We start from the raw sequence: 16,727 nt of genomic DNA, 5'->3' as shown, positions 1-16,727 counted from the left end.
CCCTTTGAGGGTGGCATCCTGGCCACAAAATATTTTCTGGATAGGAGACCTACTCCTAATCCTAGCACCAAGATAATTGTAGATCTCATTAAAGAAATACTTACTAAGAATTATTTTTTGTATGGCTCAGACTTTGTCCTACAGACCTCAGGCAGCCATGGGTTCCAGGATGTCACCTAGTTTTACTTCACTATATGTGGGATGGTTTGAGCACTATGTTGTTTTTAATTAGGGGAATCCATTCACATCCTATATAAACCACTGGAGGAGACGGGACGTGGTAAGGGGACCCATCATCTGGACGGATCCCCTTACACTACCGGAACGCTTTCAAAAATGTATTCATTCTAAGGACCAACATCTGCAATTTACTACATAGTCAGAAACCAAACAGATGGATTTTTTGGACGCCATGATCAATGAGGAAATGGCTGGTCTAAGAACAGATCTATACCAATCTATACCTCTCTTTTGCGTGGTGAATCCTAGCATCCGACACACCTAAAAAAGAACCTGCCCATCTCCCAATTCCAAAGGGTCAGATGCATCTGTAGCTCAGACGAGGACTAACACAAACAAACCCCGGGCCTCAAAGTACGATTCCTTAATGGGTGCTATGAGAGTAATTGGATTGACAATGCGACCTCACGCTTTGTCTCAGGATGACAGAAGCAAGGAATCCAAGAGGGGAACCATATGTGCCATTCAATAATCACCAGTATCAAAAGCCATTGAAGGGAATATTAATAAAACACGAGCACATCATCAACTTAGACCCTCTAGATAAGGACTGCTTTTCAAATCCACCCAGGGTAGTCTTAAAAAGACTCCTCAATCTGTGAAACTTACTGGTAAACGCTGATCTCCCCTCATTACCAATCCCTCATTTTCTCCATGGGAACTATCCATGTGGCCGACGCCAACAATGCCACTTTTCTCACAAAACAACCATCTTCTACCATCAGCACACAGGCAAGAAATATAATATTAGAGGTGTGATCTCATGCTCCACGACGGATGTCAACTATATGTTCAGATGCCCCTGTGGGCTTGCGTATATAGGAAAAACTAATAGACGACTGAGAACCTGCATTGCTGAACACCGGAGCACCATAAGAAATCAGGTGACCTCCAGCCCTGTAGCAGTATATTTCAGGGAAGCAAAAGATAATATCTCGACCTTGAAATACCCAGGGGATGGAGGTCGTAAAGTGTCGACGCAGAGGGGGCAATCTAAACACTATTCTAAAAAAAGTTGTTCTGGATCTACACGTTTGGCACACGAGCCCCACAAGGATTGAATGAGGACTTTAATATAAAACCTTGTTTATCTGTATGTCCGCATGTTTGTTCGTCTGTGTTTATCCACACCATATTTTCTTTCATCTATATTAATTTGCTCTGTTGGTCTGATCCCCCATATAGATGATTATATTTTAAATTGTATGCTGAAGCCCTTCAATCACAAAGATTTTTTCAGTCACCATATGTGTATATCTGTACATACGTAAAAATTTCAAAAAGTATCGGTGTCTCGGGTCGTTTCTCAAAAAGTGATGAAGATAATGTTATAATGTCAAAGTGCTAAAAGGACATCATATATCCCCCCCCCCAAAAAAAGGAGGGAATCAATAACATATTAGTTAACTCCGGTAAGGATCTGAGGAAGAGCCTATTTTTGCTTGAAACATCATGGATGCCAGAATAAGTATTTTGTGTTATATGTAAAATCTTCTTTTCTGTTTGGAGCATTTTTTGGTATGTGGAATTTTTCAAAACTCTGCTACACCCAAAGAGAGCAATCCTGGTTAGGCTCCATGCCTAAAATAGCTAAAAATTGCCCTAAATCAAGTCCCCAGTTATTCGAAAGTTCCTTCTTCTGAACTCCCATGCATTGATATATTCTTTCGGCCACTTAAAATCATGTTGGGAACTTCAACATATTTAATCTTTTTTATATATATTTCATCATATGTTTTTACATCTATATATAACCATATGTACAAAGAAACATCTCTCACATTTTCGTGCTTAATATTTCAAAATGTCAATGATACCTTTACAAGTTGTCCTGACAATTTTTTTTTCACTAAGTACATCATGTTGCAATTTTGTGTTACTTTACCAAAGAGCATAAAAGCAATATTTTGTAGGTGATCTCACTCACATTGTTTAATTAGTTATGAACATGTTAAGTGTTGCAAATTCATATTAACATTAAAGAGCAAATGGATTTCCATCGAGAATGTTTTGCAGTTCTTCACATTTTTTAATAAGAGACTTGAAATGCATGACTTTGTGAATGCAATTCCCAAGAGAGCATCACGGTCTTGCAGTTGTTAGCGCCTTTTTGATGGCAAAAAGGTTCGCAGTTTGATTCCTGCAGTAAGATGACACCTTTCTGTGAGAGCTTGCATATTTCACAATGACTGGTGAAAGTTGACTTCACCATCTTCCCCCGAGAAACGTCCACTGGCTTCAATGAAGATTTAAACATTTAAACATAATTATAAATGAAAACCTCCTAAACCTCTCTCTCTAAACTCATTCATCGGATTCCCAAAAAATCAACCCTCCCCAAAGTGCCAAAAGTAAACAAAATCCCAAGCTGTACAACCAAAATAAAATAAAAAATAAATAAATTAATTAAATTAAATTAAATCAAATTCAAATAAATTAAATTAAATTAAATTAAATTGAAAATAAAACGTCATTGGCTCCGATTAAGTTTAACTTGTGGGGCGCCAAAGAAAATTCTTAAAAAAAACATAGCTTTGCAGGACAACTACACCCCACAAAAAACTACAACTCCCTCAAACCATCACCTCAGATAGCGACCAATGATTGGCTGCAGCTCTGCCTAATGTTTACCATCCAAGTCGATGATTGGCTTTATGATTGTGTCAATTGAACACATAACTCTCAACCAATCGGCGGCGGAATTGTATGCCTGTTGGGCGGGACTTGTAGTGCTTCCTCGCACAGCATGTTTGTCCAAGGAATGTTGCTAACAGCCTGCACCCTGTTACTTTGGCCGTCATTTTTTGTCTCATGCGCCGGCGGGGTTTCGGACGCGATGGGTGTGAGACGTGCGTGAGGATGAAGCGGTGTGGACTCTGAGCTCCGGCCGCTTCACAGCTCCGTGCTGCCTGCATGGTGCCCCGCATCTGTCCGCCTGCTCTCCGACGCTTGGGGTTGCAGTCTGGCCTTCAGCAGCGGCTGCGAATTTACTCGGTTTCTTAGCGTCGCCTTGCTCTCAAAGTCATGTTTATTTTATAAAGATGGCGGTGAGGGGGACACTGTAAACTAAATGACTGTCAGAAATATCGCCTCCATTTGTAATATGGTGAGTATTCTCCCGCTGCGGGTTGCTAATCGGTGTCCCCGCACCCACCATCCCGGTGAGTGATGATGTGCATGAGTCTGGACCAGACACGGTGCAGGATGCAAGCCGCACGCTGCACGCTGTATCTGGCCTACACCCCACTTCCGACCCTCCACCGGTGCCCTGGCCTTTACACATACTTTAACCTGTGTGTGCGCCCGACAAATTGCCAGCCAGGCGGGCGACACAGCCGTCCAGAGAGTGGAGTTGCTTGTGACAGCTTGGTGTGATTGCATAATGTGCTGCTTTATCCCGGTAGCAAAGGGCTAGGGGGTCTGCATTAATCTGTCTTGCGTTGTAGTGGGCAGAGGAAAAACTGGAAAACAGAAAAGACTACGACTCTGGCATTTGTTTATAGAAAGTGGGTGCAGGCTGCAGCTTCCTTTTGAGGTTTCACACACCCATCAGTGACTTGGAGAGATGCATTCACCCCTGAACGGTGTTGGGTTCATAATGTACAGCATTTATTTAGGGAATCCCCTTGTTGTAATAGATTATATGTACTTTTTGATACTGCATTGGTGAATAAGTCCATTAGAGGTACAGTGCATGGTAGATGTTTTGGAGATAAACTCCGAGGCCAGACTGAGATTGTTTGGGCCTGTACAGAGGAGATTGTGAGCATGTTGGTAGAAGGATGCTCAGGTTGGAACAACCAGACATAAGGCCTTGAGGAAGACCGAGGGGGAGATTTATGTTCGCAGTAAAAGAAGACATGAAGTTAGTTGGTGTAATATAGGGGTGGGCAATTATTTTAGCTGGCGGGCCACATTTCTTTTTCAATTTTTACGCGCAGGCCAACTAGGTGTCATGGAAACTGAACAAAATGAAAATTGAAATCTAAATGTTTGCATGTTTTGGCATTTTATGACAACCGTGTGTGTTATGCAACTGTAAAATCATTAATGATCATATAAATGTTCTTACATTATTTTGTATATAATCATCTATACAATATTAAACAAAAGGAAAAATTAGAAGTTTCTAAATTCAATATTGTTTGAAATTATTTGTTAAAATATTCAAAGAAAATTGTTTGGTGAGGCGAATAAAAAAGCAGAACCGGCCAAAGAGACTCTTGACTAACTCCTTGTTTCAAGATTATTGCAGATTTTTGTGTCATTTTTATTGCTCACCTACTGCCTAATGTCTCTGTGCAACTTCTCTTTGGTTTTTGTAAACTGACTTAATATGAGGGGGAAAGTATTCTGCTTGGTAATAGAAGTTAAAAAACAATAGCACAGTATTAGAAAACCATGATTGATATATGAAAACATTGTCTCCTTTACTTGGATAAGGAAAATGTCATGTTAAAAATTGTCAACTTGAGATTATTTTTTAGGGTTGAGCCGAATTGCTGAAATTAGGTCGTATTTTTGTCATGCTGACACCAGTCAGGCCTGATAAAATTCAAAATGGAATGGGTGTTGTCAGAAATTAAAAGATTGTGATTTAAAAAGAAATAATAGCCATCTGTTGCTTAATTTAAACTTTAAGCTGAGGAGCCAATCAAAGCAAGTAATAAGGTTAACCAATAACCACCAACAGCCTGGCAGTGCACCATCAACCCAGTGTTGTAAGCAAAATCTTTTGTATGCTGCACAAAGTAGATTCAGTTTAATGTTGAGTAAGTAGTGTGTTTTTGCACCAACACACAGATAACTAGTTTATTATTTGCAATGTCAATTAAAGACCAGAAAGAAAATTGAAAACAAATGCACTCGCTTCATGTGCTATATTGAGATTTTCTAGCTGCTGGCAACAACAGTAGTACCAAGAAAGTCTATCTTAGTGATTCCTTTTTCGGTGTCTTTTTCTCTTTGAATAAATCAGGTCGCCATTGTCAATCATGTCATTATTATTTCATGGGCTGCTACATGCAGACTATATTTGTATGTTATGAGAAATGTACAGCGTGCGCGTGCATAAGTGTGTGTGTGTGTGTGTGTGTGTGTGTGTGTGTGTGTGTGTGTGTGTGTGTGTGTGTGTGTGTGTGTGTGTGTGTGTGTGTGTGTGTGTGTGTGTGTGTGTCCATGTCTGTGTCCGTCCAGGGGGGTGTACAGTGTCTCACAAGACAGGATTTGACAAAAGAGCTCCAATCTGCCTTGGCAGAGAGAGATGACACTGAGACTCCCTGAGAGTCAATGCCGTCCCCCAAATAAATTGCCCGCCGTGTTCACTCAACAAAGCTTTGTTTCATTTGGAAACCTTTGAGCTCTGTAAAATTGAAAGGGTTCTGACAAACGATAAATGCCCTGTCCCTGCAATCAGCCATATAATACCCCTGACTTTGACATGTGGGCCTGTTGAGACCCTATCGTTTTTCTATTCTCGCTGAAAGTTGCCCATTTTGACAACCAAAAGAATGGAGAAGAAGACGACTCTCCAACATTCTATAGGCAGCCCGAGAGGCTGCCAGTAAGGATGGTCTTTGCAATAAAAACAGTGAGGTCATGTCATCTTGGTTTGTCTTATCTGCTGCTTTACAGCCTCAGTTGGTCCCTAGTTTGAACTCACTGCATACATTTTCTATACCCTGATATTTTTATGCACTAGAACTGAGCACAATGGGGAATAAGTGTAAAGTCACAATGCTACAAAGACATTGCCAGTATAGTATGTCTATCACATTCACGCGGCGATGAAGAATTTACATGAGAAAATAAAAAATGTATGATCTACTGTGTAAGTGTAATACAAGGACACGCAAAGGCTCCGATCAGCACCTTGTAACAGAACATCAGCATCAGCAAGCACACAGTGTTAAGTGAGAAGCTGCTCTTACGTGGTGACCCAGGTTATGGCAGTTTATGTTGTTCATAATGTTCGAAGGGCCTCATACTTTTTCTTTTTTTTTCCCCTTTGGTCCTTGCAGGGCACCAATGCCTCCGCTCTGGAGAAAGACATCGGCCCGGAGCAATTTCCAATCAATGAACACTACTTTGGACTGGTCAATGTAAGCATCACAAAATCCTCTCACACATTCTGTAAGGACATGTCCACAAATCACCCTTGTCATTTTTCAAAGTAAATCGTATGACTGGGGCTATTGGGAGTCATGTCCTCTACTGGACAGCTCTCATTGAAAATAACCTCAAGCCAACAAAACAAGATGTGTTTGTATCTATTTACAACCAGAGAAACATCTACCAACATGCAGCAGTTGGTGTTTTACAAATGCTATTAGATTTTATGATTTATTATGTGAATTTGAATATTTGTATCTGAGTGGTGGAACTTCCACCCAGTGTTTGAGCCATGACCTAATTTTGGTAACTATAGATTTTTCCACGCTATAATGGCATGAAGCTCCTCGTGTTGTGACTTTTATTTGGATTCTAGCTGGAGCTCATGCTTTTTGTTCACCCATTAACTGTCCTCATATCTCCCATCAGTTTGGAAACACATGTTACTGTAACTCGGTGCTCCAGGCTCTCTACTTCTGCCGGCCCTTCCGTGAGAATGTGCTGGCTTACAAAGCCCAGCAGAAGAAGAAGGAGAACCTGCTCACATGCCTGGCTGACCTCTTTCACTCCATCGCCACACAGAAGAAAAAAGTGGGCGTCATCCCACCCAAGAAGTTCATCTCCCGCTTGCGTAAGGAGAATGGTGAGAGTCCGTACCTAAAAATGGAAGTCTTTTGTACAAATCTTTTTTCTTAGAAAAGTTAGTATTAAATATTATACTATATTATACTATACTATACTATACTATAACCCTATAACCATTTCTGGATTCTGGAAATTAAAAATGTTGGCATGATTTACTGTTAATGCCATATTCATGCCAAACAATAAAAATAAAAAAACAGAAAATACATCTAAAAGGAAAATGTACTTTGACTGTCAGTCTAAAAATCACAAAGTAATAGCTTGAAAATAATCCTGTTAATGACCAGTCTGTGACAATGGAAAACTATCAGGAAGTAGTTACTGAATTTTTGGATTATACGTCTCTCCTGATTATAAATCTCACCAGACAAAAATGCATAATTAAGAACGAAAAAAACATAGATAAGTCGCACTGGGATGTAAGTCGCATTTTTGGGGGAAATTTGTTCGATAAAATCCAACACCAAGAATAGACATTTCATCTTGAAAGGCAATTTAAAATAAAAATAGAATAGAGAACAACAGGCTGAATAAGTATAGGCTATATGATGCATAAACAACGAACTGAGAACGTGCCTGGTAGGCTATGTTAACGTAACATATTACGGTAAGAGTCATTCAAATAACTATAGCATATAGCACATGCTACAACCAAACAATCTGTGTCACTCTTATCCACTAAATCCAATGAAATCTTCTTGGGTGTCACCTCTGAACAACTCCGCCAACTCCGAAGGTAGACAATGCGCAGCTTCCGCTTCTACCGGTACGTCGCTTACGTCAGAGTCATCGTCACTTGCAGTTCCAATTATTCCAACCTTTCTGAATCCCGACAGGATGGTGTCCTTGCTCTGATAGAGAGGCGATTGCGTTGCATGAAGCGGTAACACCAGGAAGGTCCTCCCGCAAAGTCATTCATATTCATCTCCTTGGCAACTACCTGGGTGTGAAGACCCAACTGTACTGTTGACAAGGCTTTCCCGGCAGCACGTTGTTCAAGCACCCATGCATGAACTCGTTCCTCTCGCTGTGGCCACCTAGCTTTTAGCCCGCGATTAGCTGAAATGACTGTTCCTATTATTATTATTTACATCCTTCTACAGCTGGGTTGAAAGCTGGGTCTTGACTCTGTAGCAGCTACTGTCATCTTGCTCACTTGAAATGTAAATTGCCACATTGACTCCAGTTATTGTAAATTCTATCATAAAAAGGTCATTCCAAGGCAAACTTTCCAGAAGATGCCTCCTCTGAAATGTGATGTCTAGTGAGTTACCAGATTTTAGCAACAGCGTGTCTTGCAAAGCAGCAACCGTCTGCCTCCGACACATGACGAGTATGGAGATTTGAAGCCTGAATGTGGTCTGAATGTTGCAGTTGAGCGGCAGGTTCATGTCGCCTGTAAGGTCATTACCAGAGTTAAACTGACAGAGGCAGCCTGTTCTCGGCTGTCCATGTTTGAGGAAGCTCTTTATATGAATGAACAATACCATCTCTGTCAGAAATCAGGGTTGCTGAGCTCCATCCTCCGGAGCTCTTTGCCCCCCTCCTATTCTCACTTTCCCTTCTCCACCTCTCAGTTTTCACCTTTCGAAGACACACTCTGGTCAACCTTTGTGTGTGCGCGTGTGCGTGTACGCGCAGTGCATGCATTATTTTTTTCTGTAGAGCTCCCTGGTAACAGTATTATTGTTTCACTGGTGGAAAAGCACAGGTCTTACTTATCACAGCAATGATTGCGTGGCTCAGCCAGTGCTTGTTAACAACAAAAATAGCACCTGTTTCTGTAGACTGACCTTCACAGAAAAGGTCAACTAATAATTCACACTGCGGCTTTCCCTTTGACCAGTTTTAGTTTATTAGCATGTTTTAGACATTCTTCAAATGTTATTGCTGTTTATGGTATTTACAGCTTATAAACATCTTCCCCAAGCAATGGCTAAATGTGGTAATCTTGTTTAAGCTACTGCTATTCTCATAGGTGATCGTGACCAATCAGCAGTCAATCACAGAGCCAGATATTAAGACATATAACATCTGTGCATTTTGTTTTGGGGCTCCAATTACAGTGCTGCATGTTTTTGGTATATTGGAGGAAAACCAAAGAACATTCCAGTTGGGATCAAACCGGGGACTTTCTCATGAGGCAGGGGGACTATCAACTGCGCCACCATGCTACCTTCTTGATATTCCGTGAATCCAAAACTTTTTCAAGATGTGATCGAAAAGCAGTCGCAACTATCATAATACTTGCAAATTAACCATCTCAAAGCTAGCACCTCTAAGGGTTAGCCCAGCCACCATGTGGAGGAAACCCAATTCAGTCCATTTTATCTGAGACCTTGTTCTTTTTTCTTACCCAAAGGTTGGTTACTGCTGCAAAATTAAATGTAAGCTTTGCTTTTTGCTCGATTCCTGCTTTACCACAATGGAGCAATGTAGCTCCCACATCACTGGACACCTTCCTCTTATCCAGTTTACGCTTCCTCCTACTCTCGTGCCACTTAGCTTCCAAACCGACAACATACTGAAACATCATAACAGATATGTAAGTCACAAAAAATAGCGATGCAGATTCCTGAGAAGCTGACGTTTCCTCCGGTGCCAGAATCAATGTTTGACCAAAACGAAATACAAATTCCTGCATACATCGGGATGCCATGTTGATAATGTTTATGCATGGATCGCAGTGCTTTTGTTTGTCTTTTCTTTCACTTGGAATCAGATTGCTCCCAGGTGAGCATTAAATACACCAGCGGTAATTTTCAATCTTCTCTAAAAATGTATCAGAGCCATTAAATGCTACAATTACACCATTATTGTATTATATCCCTGTTCCAAAAATAATGGGATCAAAACCATGACAAAGGACACCTCTTGCTACACCATTTCTAGTGTATAAAGAGAAGCATGAATGCATAAATATATCAGAAATAGTTCGTATGAAAAACTTCATCACACAACCTTAAATACAAAAGAAGTTGGGCCTGGCAGATAATGTAAAGAAACAGGACATGTCATGAAGAGCTAAAGTGGCGCAGCCTTTTTCCATCACTAGGATGACAACAAAGGTCATGCAGTTGTGCATGGTTGCAATCACGTTAAGGAAATAATCTCAAGTCCAATGTTTCTTCCATGTTTTCCATGCTTAGTAACTGCATATTTCATTGCCTTTCAGATCTGTTTGACAACTACATGCAACAGGACGCTCACGAATTCCTCAACTACCTGCTGAACACAGTGGCCGATATCCTGCAGGAAGAGAAAAAGCAAGAAAAACAGAACGGTCGCCTGAAGAACAACGGCACCACAGTGACAACTGAGGCTGAGCACGAGAACAAGATGGAGCCCACATGGGTTCACGACATCTTTCAAGGGACCCTGACCAATGAGACACGCTGCCTCAACTGTGAAACAGTGTGTGGCCCGATATCAGGGTTCATTCATTTGTTCATTCATTCATTATCTATACTGCCTATCCTGCTGTCAGGGTCGGGGGCTGGAGTCTATCCAAGGCGAGGGTCACCCTTGATCGATCACCAGACATATACGACCATTCACTGTCATTCACACGGGCGGTTTAAGGTCTCCAATTAACCGATTGCATGGTTTTGGACTTTTGGAGGAAACTCACACAGACGCGGGGAAAACATGCAAACTCCACAGATAAAGGCCCACTGTTGGAATTGAACCAGGGATGTTCTTGCTGTGAGGCCGAAGTGCTTAACACTGCGCCACCCTGCTGACCGATGTCAGGGCTTGCACGTGTTAAAAGAAGGATGGGCAACAGTAGGCAAATAATTCAGCTCTGAAAAAGCCCCTCTAAAAATTAGAGAAAAATGAAAAATCTGCTTACTTACCGCATTGTAGCAGGACTTAGAAAATATATCAGTGTGTGTGATACCAGCAGCATTGTTGATTATATCCTTAAATGATCCCTGGAAAACAGCAATAAATCTGTTCTGTTTTACATTCTGCTTCATTGGTGGAAAAAGAACAGCATTTTCATTCAATGGGGCAGAATGAATACTATACCAATACCTGTAAACAACCCTCATGTTATTCCGATAAGAGATCCCTTCTGATAGAGTCTGAGAAGGGGATTAGAGCGTCGATGAGGGGAGAAGGTTGAAAACATTTTAGCAACAGTCCTGATGTGATCCAGACAACTGCTTTATGTCACTGGCTGCCAGAGTCCTTGTCCTCAAAATGTTGAGGGCAAGGAGTGGAACTGGTTGCCCAAACAACCAAGAGACAATTGCTGTTTGCCATCATACGCATTTGAAAGATAGGCTACATGTGACGCTGTGGGCGGCCCGGCGCTTTGGCTTTTCTCACCTCGGTGACAAAACATTGCAGTTGAGTTACCTCAGTGTCTTGCTGTCTTTTCAGGTGAGCAGTAAAGATGAGGATTTTCTGGATCTTTCCGTAGACGTAGAGCAGAACACATCAATAACGCACTGTCTCAGGTTGTATTGATTTTTTTATTTTTTTATTTTGTTTTTGTAACATAATCTGTTAAACCTAAATGACTTAATGTTGGCCAGTTTTTTGTCACCAAGCATGATGGAATAACCAAGCCTCCACTGGCACTCTGTCCTCTGCAGGGACTTCAGTAACACAGAGACTTTGTGCAGTGAATACAAATACTACTGCGAGACATGCTGCAGCAAGCAGGAGGCACAGAAACGGTCAGTAAAGCACCTACCCGAACACCAGTGATATATGGCATGAATAAAGCCCTGCTAACTCTGAGGTCCTCTCTTCAGCATGCGTGTAAAGAAGCTCCCCATGATACTCGCACTGCACCTGAAGAGGTTCAAGTACATGGAGCAGCTGCACCGCTATACCAAACTGTCCTATCGAGTGGTGTTCCCTCTAGAACTCCGACTGTTTAACACATCCGGAGACGCGGTCAACCTGGACCGCATGTACGATCTTGTCGCTGTGGTGGTTCACTGTGGCAGGTGGGTAACTCTGGATGACGAGATTGATTTCAGCGAAAAAGCCCGACGCCCCCCCTACCTTCGCGGCATTCTGTATTTAAGCGCAATATGAATACACGGAATTTAACTCCTCACATTTCCGATGAATAGAATCATAATGAGGTACTTTTAATGAGGCCTCCAATGTATTCAATAGAAAAATTGGCACTGGAGTGATTTGGGGCTCATCATGAAATGAAATCATTTTATGACTGAAAAGAAGGCAATTTCTGTACAGATTCTGCACATAAGCAGGATCAAGAAAAGACTTGTATTTAAAGCCGGGCTGTAGTTCATAATGTTTATGTTTTTGCCAGTTTGACAACAAGTCCATGAGAAAATGATGACGTTTTCAATCTTTTTTTAAAGTCCCTCTAAAAATGATTGAAAGAGGTTTGAATATTTGATCCTGCATGGTAAATAGTATAGATTAATGATTCAATAAACATCTCACATGTTCCATCAGCCCAACAACTCCGGTATAAAAGTACTGAATTGGAGTTTAACAAGGGTTTGTGTTTCCAAATGTTTCTTTGCGAGACAAGGAAAAAGAGGCAAATGCATGAGTCTCTGGTTGTTGCATAGCAACAACGACAACAAAGCTTGAGCAAGAGAGCAGTTTACATTTGTCTCAAACTGTCAAGAGTTTCTTACTATGCAGAACAGTACCAAGGATGTTACTGGGAGGATAGACAGTCCGGATGTTAAGCACATTTAGAGGAGTTGTTTCTGTGGACTATGAGACTATGAGTTGGAAACTAAAAAAAAAAAAAGAAAATATATCGCTCTTTCAAATCAGTGACACACTTCGGCAGAGCTGCAGTGAGGTGGCACTCCTCACGGGAAATGCTGTCATCATTTTTGTAAACAGTATTTGTTCCGGTTGGAGGGCTGCCAACGTCTCCTCAATACATACGTATACTATGAGAGTAGCAGCTTTATTTAAATAATCAGCTCACGGATAGCGCATTAATGATATAAATAAAATAACATGACGAAATCCAAAGGCATTTTCAAACGATGTTGATTGTGATAGTGATAGAGTCACATAATTGTCTGTTTCTCACAGTGGCCCAAACAGAGGTCATTACATTACCATAGTGAAGAGTCATGGCTTCTGGCTGCTGTTCGATGATGACATCGTGGAGGTGCGTCACTCTCAACCTTTCGTGGTTTGCAATACCTTCCTGACTCACCTATTCGTAGATTTGCTGCTGTTTGTGCTGTCGGTAAAACCACCTCTTAATTTGTCACGCAGAAAATTGATGCCCATGCCATCGAAGAGTTTTATGGCCTCACCTCAGACATCTCCAAGAACTCTGAGTCAGGGTACATCCTCTTCTACCAGTCCAGGGAGTGACTGCTCCTGGATGAGGCTAAAACTCCTTTTTTTTTTTTTTTTTTTTTTTTTTTTAAACATTCAGCCCGACAGACCCAGACTCCATCCCGCACTTCTTATTTATCCTCCATATCAGACCTCTGATTTGTTGTCAATCCAGCTCCCCACCCAGTACCTGCCCAGGAGTTTACTTCATCATCCGCAATTCTATTTTCTTCACCTGCATCTGGACTGCACTTTAAAAGAAAAGCAAAAATGCTCTACAGCATGCTGAAACAAAACAGAGTTTCGTCCACGCAGGTGACGTCGTCTGGTAGTTGAGAATCCTCTACCAGGATCACAATAGTGTGCAAGCTCTGCACATTTCTTCAGTGTATATAAAGTCTTCTTCCATTTAGTGCCACCCCTACCTAACCTTTCATTGGGGCTGTTACTAATTTTGCTCTCCAGCCCTGCGTGAAAGCATGAGAGGCAAATGATGTTGGAAGCAAACACTTTATGTTATACATAGAGTGAGTCCATGCATTTTTCTAGTGGGTTCAAAGCAATATTTAAGCATTTAGAAGAAGTCAAGTTAAAACTACCTAACCTTCAACTCATGACAGTACGAAGGTCGTTTTGTATAGTGGAGAATCAGCTATGAGCGTGTCTAATGCCAAGTCCAGACCGGAGGATTTAACACCTATTGTTCATTCGGCGCATCTACTGGGACGCATCAAAAACCATTAGTCATAAATGAATTGTTAAAAATACACTTAAGTTCTGTAAAGTTGGAACTTGCAGACTTGCTTTAAATAATGAACGATGGGGGGAAAAAAGGAGTTTTGTTCATACGCTTGTGACTATGTCAACATGTTTGACTTCATACAGTAATTTTGTGACAAAATGTATTTTGAAGTACAGCCTTATCAGGCTTCCTCCAAGTCGAGTCTTTAAGTGTGAACAGCAGGCAGCTCTCGGTTAGCTCTTGTGCACTTGGACAATTTTGAGACTGATGATTTAAGGCAGTGTAGTGTGCATACCACAGCAATTTGGTGGTGATGAAGGGGTTGTGATCTGAACTTGGCACAACACATTAGTTTGACTAGTTCTCTCTTAATCCACTTTACCCAACCAACTCCAAGCATTCCCAAAAACAGTTCCAATTGATATCTTTTCAAATAAGCTGAAACTTTATATTTTACTTCTGTTCAACAACCCCTATTTATTGTACTACATATATTTATTGCTGTTTGTTAGTTGTTGTTTTTTTTCTTTTGTCATGGTCACTACATGTTGATGAAGATATATGTAGTACAGCTCCTGTTAGTTCTGCATGTTGGGACTTAAGTCTTAACTTGGCTTCTAGGACACAGCACTCAAGCCAAGCGAAGGCAGTTCCGCAAGGATAATTTATTGGTTCAATTTTGTTGTTATTTGTTTGTTGTTGTTTTGGTTTTTTTTTTGCCTTTTATTTCCTAAAAAAATTAGAAGTTGATGCGATGTAAGCGCGACAAACCCCTCAACTGCCTGATCGTTTTAGATAAAAATATGGATGGAGTGCAATAAGAGATGAAATGGTCTAATGTGAAATTTCCTTGTGAGACTTATAGGAGTACATTTAAATGTTAGTGTCGGACATGTTCCGTAGCTGCTGAAATGTTCCCAGTGCTGCGTAAGTTTGTGTTCCTGTTATGCTCCTGCCGAACGAGCACTACCTGCTGGGATATTCTCTCATCAGTCCCTCGTAAGCTGTCATAGCATTACTTTTTTGGATTCGGTTATCTTTGACTTCAGATGTGTAATCCTGTCTTATTTTTCATAGAAGTTAAAGTCACGTGTCAGTATTTTTATATTGCCCCGGTTAAATGATCCCCATTTTGACCCCATCCGAGGGTTTGTTGCCATGTCCTGTATAAGTGACGTCAAAGGCGTTGCTTTTTAGGTGTCTGACATTCCTATTTGCCGCACATCAAGCAAACATAACTTTTCAAACGCATCTCATAATAAGAGATTTGATTAGGTTTTTTTTTTTGTTTTTTTTTCCACAAGTTTGATGTCTGTCTACTCAAGAGAGACTGAATTTATGGTGAAAACCGTGAATTTGGGTGTTTAATGCAGCTGCTTCTGCTCTCCCTTCCATTCAGTCCATTACTGGAAGAAGTCATGAAAAATATGTGCCAAACTGGAGTCGATGCTGACCTTACAAAATGTCTTTATCAGAACATTATTTTCTTTGTAAAGATAACTGTACATATATATTAAGTAGAAAACACCTGGAAATAATATTTTTTTAAAGTGAAGATCTTAAACTGTAATAACAGATTTGATGTTGCCATTCACCATTAGTGAATCCTTGTTAAGGAATACTGTGCTCTTTTACAATCACTTGGTTACATAATCAATCAGAAAGCAGCATCTGTTGTTATATTTCTATCCTCCCGGTGGTGATCTGAGCCTCTACAGTTGCAGGAATAGTCAGAACTTTTCACGACTAACTGCGCCGATCTTCCATTAGCATTATGCACTCATCCTCACCGAGATGCCCAGTCGTTGCACTCGGTCTGTTCTGTTTTTCTGTGATCGTGTTCTGCCCAGGAGTGTTCGGCGCCACCGCATGGGATCTGGTCGATATCATTGGGAGGGCGGGAGGGAGGGAGGGAGGAGATGAATCTGAATTTCTGCGCGGCTATTAACTGAAAGTGCACTTTATTAGTAATGACCTTCAATGCTTTGACATGAAGTTTTCCAGTCTAACACTCTCACATTGAGTTGTTTCTTCTGTTTATTAAAATGACATCAGCAATGATCAAATATCTTGCTGGAGTGTTTTTATTTCCATGTTGCAGCTTCTTATTAGAATTCTCAATAGCTTTTCATGTTTTTTTTTTGTTTGTTTTTTTCAAATTACTTAATTAACATTGCACAGTTTTGCTTTTGCATTTATACTAGTCAAGGAAAAGTAAAGCAGTGCATAAGATGCCATAACACAACTAATGTGTTTTTACTTATTCTTTGTTTTATGTGTGATCAACTTAGTCAACCATATCCTGTATTTCTGGAGTGTGTCTATGTTGCTTATTTCAGAAAACATCAGTTTTCCACCATATAAAAAAATCACAATAAACTGATCTAATGTGGGTGGTCTGTAATATGACTTTGTTTTTATCCATTTTGGCTTTTTATTTGTTAACGTTCAAGCTTTTAGTAACCGCCCTGTGTTTTTCATTAGGACAGGCATAGTCTAGAAATACATACTGCCGAGAAGAGAAGGCCATTCAGTCCACAATTTCAGTTCAGATTCATATGATTCAATGAAAAGAATTCCAATAAACTGTTAATCTCCCATTTATAGGGGCCATGGTGGTTTCTCGCAATTTCACCTCTACTGCGAAAATAAAAGTTCAATGTCTCAGCAGCAATCAACTGAA

At 40.7% G+C, this 16,727-nt stretch overlaps 1 protein-coding gene across 1 annotated transcript; it reads left to right on the top strand.

The window, feature by feature from the left end:
* Window positions 1-3,004: 3,004 nt before the first annotated feature.
* Window positions 3,005-16,436, top strand: usp46 (ubiquitin specific peptidase 46). The gene is made up of 9 exons (XM_086162553.1): window positions 3,005-3,346; window positions 6,261-6,341; window positions 6,781-6,994; window positions 10,172-10,410; window positions 11,386-11,462; window positions 11,601-11,684; window positions 11,763-11,960; window positions 13,048-13,126; window positions 13,237-16,436. Exons 1-9 carry the CDS (start codon window positions 3,311-3,313, stop codon window positions 13,336-13,338), a joined length of 1,110 nt encoding a protein of 369 aa, XP_086018679.1. The 5' UTR covers window positions 3,005-3,310; the 3' UTR covers window positions 13,339-16,436.
* Window positions 16,437-16,727: the final 291 nt, after the last annotated feature.

The sequence above is a fragment of the Fistularia commersonii genome, chromosome 16 (genome assembly GCF_037954325.1).
Source record: "Fistularia commersonii isolate RoL2024-O1a breed Wild chromosome 16, RoL_Fcom_v1.0, whole genome shotgun sequence".
Classification (NCBI taxonomy): domain Eukaryota; kingdom Metazoa; phylum Chordata; class Actinopteri; order Syngnathiformes; family Fistulariidae; genus Fistularia; species Fistularia commersonii.
The sequence above is the reverse complement of the archived record's forward strand: the minus strand, read 5'-3'. Positions and strand labels throughout refer to the sequence as shown.